General features: G+C 48.4%; 1 protein-coding gene across 1 annotated transcript; it reads left to right on the forward strand.

Annotated features, from left to right (window-relative positions):
- The first annotated feature begins 1,036 nt into the window (after positions 1-1,036).
- On the forward strand, positions 1,037-11,477 carry erich1 (glutamate rich 1). The gene is made up of 8 exons (XM_040199943.2): positions 1,037-1,614; positions 2,162-2,302; positions 2,435-2,581; positions 4,557-4,961; positions 5,222-5,416; positions 6,415-6,514; positions 8,675-8,751; positions 9,416-11,477. Exons 1-8 carry the CDS (start codon positions 1,596-1,598, stop codon positions 9,454-9,456), a joined length of 1,125 nt encoding a protein of 374 aa, XP_040055877.2. The 5' UTR covers positions 1,037-1,595; the 3' UTR covers positions 9,457-11,477.
- The last annotated feature ends 5 nt before the right edge of the window (positions 11,478-11,482 follow it).

Below are 11,482 nucleotides of genomic sequence, written 5' to 3' on the forward strand. Positions count from 1 at the left end.
TGAATTTTAAACCACGCAATGATTGTAGAACTGACAGGGACGATTTTTAAACCAACCAGCAACTTTTCTAATAGTGCAACATCCACAAGAATAGAAGCAGTAATAATTTCCCAGTCACAAGTCTCAGCGCTTTATATATGAGAGGGCTTGTGAATTGTTCATGTGCCTTTTTCCCATCCAGGTATTATGTAACATGTTTGTGCAGGTCTGTGTTTAGTTTCCTGATTCTTTCAAAACCGAGAGATCATCCGAAGCCCTCTTTCCTTCATCTCGCTGGCGCTCCGCTCTCATTCAGGACCGCCGGTGCTTGGTTCGAACTCAGATACAGTCAACCAAAGCCATAATACACTCTAAGAGACGACAGTCCGCATTGCACATGCAAGAATACGTGACAGTGAACAAAAGGAAGGAGTCGAGGAGAGAACAAATCCAACATAACATGCAGTTGAGAAGTTGGGCTTTTTTTTCTGCCTGAAATGGTTCCCATCCGAAGCAAAATGATTGTGCATCCAAGTGATGCAGATATGTTGTCATATTTTATTTATTTAAATAAATTAGCATTTTTGTAATTAATATAGTTACAATTATGAAAGGTTCTTACATTTCTAAAAAGCCAATTGTCCAAAAGTCAGAACCAATTAAGAAAGTCATGCACCCAAACTGCTTTAACACACCCATTTCACACAGCTGCACACCACGTTAATGCATGTGTTCTATGTTAGGAGTTAACACCTGCTCATAGATGAATATGAGATGGAGATAGGGAGAGGTTAGGGGGGGGGGTTACCTTCTTCAGAGCTGACATCCTAGGTGGATCCTCCTCCTGCAGAGCCCGTTCACATGCTGAGGTCCCAAGCGAAGTTTGGAGGGTGCGCAAATCCTACCTCATTCCGGTGCTGATGCTGAGCCATGAGGAGGCTGCTTAGTATTCTCACCTCGCTTCTTCTCCATCCTCCCGCTGGCTCGGTGTGCGCCCCCCCCCCCCCTCCCCCGCCCCCGCCCCCGCCCCCAACGTGCTGTTATTACAGGACTCGAACACACGGGGAGCTCTGGGCTCGTTTATCGCACTTCATGAAAAGAAAGTTGTCAATGGAAACTTTCCGCAAAAATTAACGTCTGCTGTATATGCCGATGTGAAGAATGGATTCGACAGATTCGAGTTATGCATTGATATAAAAGATATACGGTACACGTATTTTATGGCAACTGTGGATACGTGAAATCGATGAAAGTATGAATGGGAACCGGACGGAGGGTCGGTCACCACGACCGCTCTGTGGTCCCTCGAAGGGGAGGAGCGCAGCTGGAGCGGTCGGAGCATCGTACCTATTTTGACAACCGTAGCAGACTTACTTTTTTTAAAGTGTGGTAAACACGGGCTATTTATTTAGCTATATAAACGCAGCCCGCCGAGCAACTTCGATTATATCACCGGTGTCTGATGCTGTGAATCCGTCATGAATCGAGCTAATTCTAGAAGCTAACTTTAGCCGACTGGATAGCTACCTCAGCTAGCGTGCTAGCTGGATTAGCTACAGACACATGTTGCGTTACATTTCCGTCCTATTCGCCTCCACGCAGACATACACGTCACAATGGCACGCAGGGAAGAAGGTGAGCACCAACTGCGTCGTCGAGAACATTATTCCGCTCATATAGTTAAACTTAGACGTGTGAGCAGCTAGCTAATGGAGCTAACGTTAGCGGCCCAAGTATCGCGTTAAGTGGGCTCTTGCCTTGTAAACAAATGCACGTGCTCTACTGTCACATTATCGCTACAGTTAAACTTCAACACCGATACCAAATACAAGGTTATTGTGTCAACGGCAGAATACGAGAGCCTTTCTTTTCCCCATTCAGATCTGTAAGACTTCTGGTGATGTTTTACCTTTGTGCTGAACTTAGTTAAACAAATATTTACTAAATCCGTAGTTTTATCAGTTGTAATGGAAATATGTTATAACTGTTAGTATTACGAATATCACTAGTACCTTTATAATAGCAGTTTTTAACGTTAATTGAGTTCATCAAAAATAGATTTGCATAGTTATGAACCCTTGACTACATTTCATTCATATGCCAATCAGCATGACATTTAAAATAATATTAGGTTAACAGGTGGTTGTCTCTGTTTTGTGTCACTTTTTCTCATGTCCCTTAGTGTTTCAATCAAAAGTCTTCCAAAAGCTGTACCCTGCCCCTCCCAAACGGGAGAAGGAACTGAGCCCACCAGGCACAGTAGATGCTCTTTCCAGAAAACCCCACGTGAAAGGAAAAGCCTCTCAACCGGAGACGGCCACTGGTGAGTTCAGTTTAACTTTTGGTATTGCAATATACACATTAACAAATCCACAGTCATACATGCCGTGCCAGAACATCCCTCCGCTCCTCTTACATATGCATTGAGGCTTACTTCTTTTGTTTTCTGTCTCAGGAGATGCAGGAAGGAAGCCGATCGCTGCCAATCCAGGCAGGCGGATGTACACAGTCCTGCCTCCCCCCGCTGACCACAAGACAGATTCAGAGAAATCCGTCACACTCCCCCAGTTAGAAAGCGTAAATAGTGCAGACGACCCAGCTGGTAAGGCAATGTACTGTGCACCAGAGAGATTTACTGCGTGGGCTTTCTGCAGCCTCGCTCCATCATGTGTTAAATCCACTCAACTTAACAAAGACAAACCGCGATGATCGATTGTCTTTCTGAACTTGAATGCATCACCGATGGTGTTGGAGCCTCCGCTATTTTCACTTTAATCGGTGTTGTTTGTCAAAGTAAACAGAGCAATCTATCCAAGCTGCAGTTGAATACATAATTTAACGGCCGCTTATTTGGTCTGCGGTCCATCCGCAGGTTCTGTGACGGGAGTCCAGGCGGGTCTCCATACTCATCATCTTCCTCAATGCATACCTTCATTTACCGGACAGGCCACAGCTCTACGTCAACAAAATACAACCAGTGTGTTGGTTGAGACTTAGTGGGACCACTAGAATAAGTTTGATTAAATGCACTCGTCTGCCTAACGTAAGTCTGAGTTGGTCCAGTGTTCCTATCGATGGCAAAACAGTTCATGTCGTCCTCATATTCAGTCTTTGTCTAATTTCCCGACATTGTGACAGAAACGGCAGTTGAAAGAAGTGCATTTAGGCTTAAACACACATTGATACAGGATAGGTTGGTTCAGTTTTCTGCAGCGAATAGAACCGTGCAGTTCAGACGGCACATCGGTTGAATAATCAATGAAAATGTCCACCTTTCGCTTCATTGATCCTCAGACTGTCGTCAGTAAAGGTGTCCGTCTCTTCGAAATCGTTTGCGGCTGCACTTCCACCGTCTTTGGCCGGGGGCCAGTTCGCTACTCACAGAGGGCCACTGAGGATTCTATCAGAGCTGGTTTCTCGGACCTCTTAACACCTCTTGGGTTGCAAAGCGGAGGGCAGGGGCGGAAGAAGCAGCTCGCCCGGCAAGAGCGCAGCTTCTGTGTGGGATCACAGTTCAGTCCTTCAATTTGAGGCCACATTTACACATAGCCGGGTATTTACAGAAACAAATATTTCTGCCCCTCCGTTTTCAAAAATAACGTCGTACACACATGGTCGTTTTCAAAAAAGTTTGTTTATATGAACCCGCATAAATACGGCCCCCGGGCGCCATCATAACTATGCCAAACCTGTAGTCGACAGTGTAACGAGAAGGATAAAGACATGCAAACCAATCAGAATTCTCAAAACCAACAACAACTACGAAAAACACGATCAACTTCCTTTTTTTTCTAACTGTAAACATAGGACGCTCACATGACGTGAAGCATTTTTAGTCGCATACTGTGCGACGTTTGACAACCTAAAACTCTGTTTGGCCTAGTTCACACGCAAACACAAAAACAGAGTTTTCAGAAATCTCCACTTTGGCCGGAGTTTTTAGAAATGATCGTTTTCTGTGACAAAACCTCCGTTTTTGTGTAAATGAAAGGCCAAAACGCATGAAAACATATGCGTTTTCCCATCGTGTGAACGGGGTCTTAAGTTATAAGACACGACTGGAGAGAAAGATCTAACACAGTGGCAACATTTATTGTTGTGCTACTTTTGTCTTTGTCAGCATGAAAAAGCTAATGCACAAGCGTCTCGTCTGGCCCGTTGTTATTTGGTCTTTCATCAGAGTGCTGGAATATGAATGAGAGAACTGGTCACAATCAGCACATGCAGAGAGAATTAGAAAGACTCAATGGAGGATTTTGTCTGCGACTCGCTCAAGAGGCACCACGTAACCCTGCACATACGTTGTACTGATGCTATTGTTCCCTTGTTAACCACCTTTTGGTTTAATGCTTTTGCTCCATATGAGGTCAAGGATTGTGCAAGGTTTTATTTCCAATCAGTGAGCACACCAGCTGATTAGAATGCAATCATTTTTAAAGACTTAATTAGTGGGATCAGCTGGTGCAGTGATTGGATGGAAGGAAGCCCGCCATCTCTTAGCACAGCAATGGATTAGTTCAACTCAACAATTAAAGAAAACAAACTAATCCAGAGTTGTTTGATCCGTTTGCCTGCAGACAGGATAACAGACCGTGATAGCGATGAGGAACCAGTCCAAGATAAAGAGGAGGAAGAAGAACCGAAAAGAAGAAGGAAGAGAAGGAAAAGGAAACCGGACCGACACCAGGACTCCGGCAAGGACGGAGCAGCCGGCGTGAGTGAGTCCGGCCCGGGTCGGAGTCGGGCCCCCGAGGACGAGGGCGGGGAGAACATGAGCAGGAACAAGAAGAGGAAGCTGAAGAAGAAACGGCACAAAGAGAAGCTGCTCGCCATGGGTCTGATGCCGCGGGCCGCTGCACTGGAGTTCACCTACCGGAAGGCTGAGGAGGAGGAGGAGGAGGAGGAGGAGGAAGATAACGAGACGAGAGCCGCTGAGGTGTCAGACTTCCTGAGGACAACAATGGAAACCTATATGTCAGATCGTAAGTATTTATGAGAGCGAGGTCTGCTTTTTAGGATCAGCCAGTTTCGTACATTCTCACTGCAAAGTATTGGTTGAATTTTGATATTTGTAAAATTATGCTATGATGATGGAGGCCATCAACTGTGATCATCTGGTGCAAACTATGAAGCTTACAGCTTTGTTTCTGGGACTGAAATGATTACAGAAAGATTCTAAAACCGTGACGTCAATGCTTTTTTTAAAAATTGACCCCCTCTCACTTCTTCCGTGCCTCTGCAGCCTCTTTGCGCTCGGACCAGCGCCCCCTCCTGTGCGGGACCGTGAACAACCTTTTGAGCCGCGTGGCCGGCGGATGCTGCCCCCCCTCCGCCCTCCAGCAGCTCTACGCCCTCAAGGCCCTGGTTCAGCGGCGACAGCCGCACGACCTGGAAAAGGCCCTGGTGGAGCTCCTCGGCACCTCTCCTCTGCCCTCAGGTCAGCGCTCCCGAAACATCCCAGAATTCCAATCCAGCGGGGGAGGGGTCACGGAAAGGCGACTCGGCGCGTTCTTAGCGCCGCTCCGTGCTCGTGTCCCGCTTCCATCCCCGTCCGTCCGTCCATGCCGCCGTGCGTTCGCTGGGCTCTGCCCCAGGTGCATACGTGCCCGTACTTTACCTCTTTTTAGCCTCGTTTTTCGGCCGTGCACGTGAGTCTGTGCCGCGTGTTTGCATGGTGGGCAGGCTGGCTGCGTAATAGGATCAGCGGGAGTGTTTATGTGTGGGGAGGAGAGGTAAAGAGAGACTAGTGAGGAGAATCAGGTCACCGGCTTATTCTTAAAAAAAATAGTTTAAAAAGAAAGTCAACACATTAGTACTGAAAATATCTTGGAGGAAAAAGTCAAACAATATTGTTGAAAAATGTATTGGGGTGAAATATGTCATGGAAAGAAAAGTCTAAATATACATGTTCTAAAAATGTTTTGAAAAGATTCAGGCTGGCTTGATTCTGCTTGTCCCAGAGACACCATATAAATAGTTAATACATTAAAAAACCTGGTTTTCTGCCAGCAGTATTGCTCTTTATGCACCTGCTCATCAGCCGCCTGAAAGCTTCTCAGCCCCTCTCGCCTACCCCCCCCCCGACGCTGTATGAGTCATGCTTTGATTCACTTCATTGTGAAGAAAACGTGAATGAAAATAAATCAATTCAATTTTAGTTGAAGGGCACCGGCGTTCTCGCTACATTCGACGATTCGCTGCAGTGTGACGTTTCTTTTCAAAGGTTTCGATATTTTTGATTCAACATCCACCTTGATAAACACTTCACGGAACCCACAATTTAATTCTGCGGCCTTCAGGAATAAGTAAAAGGAAAATCTTGGGTGGGGGACTTTTTTGGGGCATTGTTCTCACCAAAGATACGGCAACAAGAGCCTCCTCAGTTCCTCTGGTGCTCTGAACGAAACGTTGCTCTCTGTCTCTTTTGCGTTTCAGGAGAAACGGCCGCGGTGGTTTCCCTGTTCCGATACTGGATCGCACACGTTCTCCCCATGCAGGGAGACGAGGAGGCTTCCTCGGAAGCGCCCGCCAGCTGGTGAGTCACGCCGCCACAGGGGCTGCGCTCACGCATTATCTCCATTGTGCTCCATCGCTTCTTCAATCTTTGACCTGAAGTGAAGCTGAATGAAATATTTGTATTACATTTTTTATACCCAATTTAACCATTTTTACATCTTATATTGCACGAGAACAAAAGCAGTTAATACTGTGATTATTTACATTACATATATTATCAACAGCCAGAGAACTGCCACAGAAGCTCTGCAAGAGCTGCAGCTTTTTTTTGCAGAGGATGTGACATTTTTGTTGACAGCTCCATAATTTAATCTATCGTACCCTCACCACCAATCCCTTTATGACCACTTCACGGCCTTTTCTCAAGAATGCGGATTAACACACAAAAGAGATGACACTCTGGTTCCACTTGGAGATCACGAGTACCGTTATTATGATCCCGCCCACCCACTTGTTGTTGTTGTTGTTGTTGCCCTTATCTAACCGCGCGCTCAATATAGCAGCCTGTTGATGCACCGCCCGGGGAGTCATTAGCTTAACCTTTCACAGTACCTGCCAACGTCTCAGGTAATCTATTCTAATGCATTTCCCTGCGAGTCGGGGCCGCGGGACGAGTTCAGGAAGAGGGCAGAGCGTTATCTCGGAATGATGACCCGGGTGACATTGTCTGCCACGTGGCGGCTCCAGAAGAAGACTCTTGTCTTTCACCAAATGGGATTATAGCGGTGAACAATTAGTGCGTGCGGTCGGCCATCTGTGGACGCACAGGGCGCCGTCTGCTGGAAGCTCGGGGGCCACGTCGTGCAGCCGTTGGTCGGAGGAGACAATGAGCGCAAAGAGACGTGTTTATGCGCAGACGGAGACGAATGGACTTTTTCTTTTCGCCGTGTCAGCGGCTCTTGAGGATGCCGAGGTGTCGTGTTCGGCGGCAATTTTGATCGAGACTGAAGTGTTCCCGTTCGACTTGGTGATCCCGTTCCTCCCCCCGAGCACCGGCGACGGCTAAAAGCGTCTCCATAACCAGCCGATTATCTCGACGTTTTGTACAGAAATTGACGTCCCACACGAGATGAATGAATATTGTTGTAATTGGGAGACAGTCACAACGCTATGAGTAGTGTGGCTCCTGCCGAGGCTCCTTGTGTATCTGTCTGGCACGCAACCGCTCTCAGAGCCAATAGCAAGATGATGAACATGGTCAATGCTACCGTAGCATGTGGACGAGATATATCTTTTTAATAATTCACGGCTTCACGCCGTTTTCAGTGGTTTCCTTTTTTTGCCTAAAACCCAGTAGGCGTCGCGAGTTTCAGTGGCAGCGTGACTTTGCGGCATTAATGCCAGAGTTTGCCGGTATTCATGGACGCATGAGCTGGGAGGCAGAGTCCTGTTACCGGAGATGAGAGGAAGGTCATTGCTGGCTGCTCTCTTCCAGCGAGGGAGACGTTATCAGCACAGCTACCTTTTATTATGGGACCTCACTCGACGGAGTCCGGGACCCCAAGGCTAGGAGGGATATTAAAGAGTAAAGAAATCGGCTGACGTGGCGGGAGAAGCCATTCTCAACATCAACCAGAAGGACATTCAAATCAAACCACTCGGCAGATTCACATGGATCCGATTTTAAATGACGGACGTCTGTCCGTTTTTGCCAAGTTCAAAGGTCAATTATACTTGACACTACTTGTATGATTTAGCTGGAGAGAAGAATTCAAAAACCTCCTTATTATCTCGTTGTCTACTTCCAAACAATGTACCTCAATTTGAACGATTTTATGTTTCAATGGGATAAACTTATGCACTAGAAACAATTCCGCATACATTATAAACCAAGAATAAAACTAACTTGAATGGGATTCCACTAAAAGTCGCTATCCTGAGATATCAAAGTGAGCCTCAAGCTCCCTCCTGTTGGGACGGACTTATTGGCCCCCGTGTGCCGGCTCCTGTAATCCCATTAGGAACCCCCGCCAGCAGGTAACCTGCTGCGCAGGGACAGGGAGGCGTCTCTATAAGGGCCGGGCTGGCCCGTCCTGCCCCAGATAGCCGAAGCACAGGTCGAAGCGCCGACCCCAACTGGCCCGCTTGTCGCCGGCTGTCCCGTCCTGGGAGTCCAGGAAGGAGAGAGCAGACACTCAGCTGGCCCTTTGGCCCCTTTTTTTTTTTACTGATTCAACAGGGGGACCCTCGCGGACCGCTCCAGAGATGTTCTTCAGAGTGCCGAGACTGACTCCGGGATACATCCGGCTGCTGCAGGTGGGTGTCGGCGGGCTTTGAACAAATTCAAATGTCATTTTTTAATTAAAAATAATTAAGTGACACTCGTTTGGATCTTTCGATGATACTTTGATGTAGAGGTGAACAAGGGTCGAGCGGCTGCATAAAGCAACTTGTTTTTGTTCTGAAGACCTTTTAAAACAATAAAAAATGGCTGGGATGATGAAATACAGTACCAGCACACACACACACATCATCCTCAAACATGCGTTTGTTCCACAGTCCATTGCGTTGTCAAAGAGGATGGCAACTGGGTGAGTGAGCTACGGGAATGGCTTCCTAACTATTCGCTCCTACAGCTACAGCTCTATATTTGCCACGGCCCCACTGAGGAAATTGCCCGTATCGCAGAATAGGCGAGCCTTCCGTTTGTCAGAGAGAGAGAGAGGCTGCGACTTGGTAAATGAGAGAAGATGAGTTTTTAATCTCCGGGGGATTGAGGGCAGTCTGAGCTACAAACTGCGGCAGTCAGTCAGACGATGCGAACAAACGTTTTGAAGCCCAAACAGATCAGCACCCATGCACACGTTTAGCGCATAAACAAACCATTACTCTTTAACAGGCCGTTGTTTGCTGGGAACGTGTCACTTCCAGGCTGCTCTGATCTCTCCTACACGCTCACGTTGCATCCGTCTCCTTCCAGACGCAGGCCTACCACCATGTGTCTGTGACCCCCCCAGCTGAGAGGAGCATGCCGGGCCTGGCTATGCTCCTGGGGGCCGTGGGGATCGGCCTGTGCGGCTACAGCTCCAGGCAGCTGGCCCTTTACCACCGGCCCTCCGCCCGCGTGCTGCAGTGGGTCGGCACGCACACCGACGCCACCAGCGCGGCGGCGGCCCACCGGAGCCCCGCCCTGGAGGTCCATCGCCGCGTCGGCGCCTGCCAGGAGATCCCGCCGGCCTCCTTCGTGGGCCAGAGAGTTCCAGTGAAATAAGAACCTTTCGGTGGTAGATCGGATAGAGACCGGCAGACGGCTCAGGTCGAGCTCCGGTAACGACGCTCGTGCACCACTAAGATTGTAGCTATGCCGGCCCCCCCCGCGCGCGGCCCATGTGCTCTCTGAGGCTGCGCGACTGTTGCTATTTGACCTCGAAACCTTTGCCTTTGCAGGGTGTCACGTGTGGTTATAGTAATAATGAAGTCCGTGCAAGACACAGGAAAAATAGTTTAAAGAAAACTATTGGATGGTGACAATCACTCACTAACGTTAGAGCCTTTAGTGCAGCGAGACGGCGCGATGTGAGCGCTTTGAACACCGGATGCTGCGGCTGAAAGGAGCTAACATGTTTAATTTGGAGACATTGTGTGTCTTGATGATGGCTGGCATAAAAAAGAAAGGGACTGACGCTTGGCAGTGCCCCTCCGTACACAGATGGTTGGTGACGCTCTCTCTCTCACTCAGCCATCGTCCCTCCCCAGCTACGTGCTTCTATTGATTTCCTCAGAGGAGAAGCAGGTGCCATCCATCAACAAGCCGTTGGCATTTGCTGGCATGGCCCGGCAACGGCTGTCAATCAAGAGACGGGTGGGGCGGGAGGATTCGACATGATAACCTGAGTCAAGTTAACGACCCAAACACTGGACTACGAGCCCTCGTTTCCCTCGCCGAGAGCCCGAATCGAGATTCCTCCCGGATTAACCTTCGTCCTCGCGTCGCACAATCTGCTTCGCCTAATCTGGTATTAGAGCCAAAGACCTGCGAGGGGCAGACAGTCACTGTGCGTCCCGACTTTGTACCATTCCCCCTGCGGTGTCCACCATTCAGCCCAGCTGCCATACGTGGAATAACTCACGATGGAATAGGTGTTTCCATTTAGCACCATTCCATTAGCACCAAAGATGTAGCAGCGAAAAAGGCACTTGAGGTTTGGCGAGACGCCGAGCGTGGTTGAGAATGCGTGCCGTGCCTTATGGAACGCACAGGGCCACACTGTCTGTACGTGGACAGCAGCAGTGGCGGCCATTAAAGGGGACAGGAGGACAAAAGGGTCTCAAATTGTGAAAAGGGGAGCAGGGGTGAGGAGGATCTTTTTCGGGCCCCGAGTAGTGACCCTGCAGGAGGCGAGCTCACCAGGTCACACACACACACGTGGTTCTAATCCACTCCGCTAAAGCAGATGAGACACTGAACTTAACGACAGGTCGCCTTGATCTGGACAGAGGGCGAGACCCGCAAACCCACCTCACAACAACACAAATGAAAACTAATTGAAATAAAATTTGTAACCCATCAGAAAAGATTTAGAACGCCATGTCCTGAAATCCGGGTCTGATGGTTCCCTTCACGCTGGCGAGAAGCTGCCTTTCGTAGTCATTTTCAGGCACGGTGCGAAATGACCGTGGGCGGGGGGGGGGCGGAGGTTGTGCAATGCACCTTGCTGCTTTTGATGGATGGTCCCTCTTTTAGCAGCGGTGGTCAGCATTATACTGTTTTATGAGGGGGGGGGCAAGACTGCCAAGACGGTACACTGACAAAACAAAGGGATGATCTGAGAACGCGTTTGCTGTTGCAATGAAAGACCGAGGGGACGTGTGTTAAACCTGTTAGCTTGTTGTGTGGGTGTCGCACATCAGCGCTCATTCATTTTAATAAAGTCGACTTCAGCTGTGCCCATTAACGCAGAGTATTTTTCTGTTAGCGATATAATGAATATTTAATGAAAAGATGTTGGAGGAGATTTACGAAAATAAAAGCATTTGGCAAACCCGC

Source organism: Gasterosteus aculeatus, chromosome 15 (genome assembly GCF_964276395.1).
Source record: "Gasterosteus aculeatus chromosome 15, fGasAcu3.hap1.1, whole genome shotgun sequence".
NCBI lineage: Eukaryota > Metazoa > Chordata > Actinopteri > Perciformes > Gasterosteidae > Gasterosteus > Gasterosteus aculeatus.

What these genes read in the sequence shown, in the direction of transcription:
- erich1 (XM_040199943.2), top strand. An exon ending in TCAACCGGAGACGGCCACTG is followed by an intron (nt 2,303 to 2,434) that starts GTGAGTTCAGTT and finishes TTTCTGTCTCAG; the next exon opens with GAGATGCAGGAAGGAAGCCG. An exon ending in TAGTGCAGACGACCCAGCTG is followed by an intron (nt 2,582 to 4,556) that starts GTAAGGCAATGT and finishes GTTTGCCTGCAG; the next exon opens with ACAGGATAACAGACCGTGAT.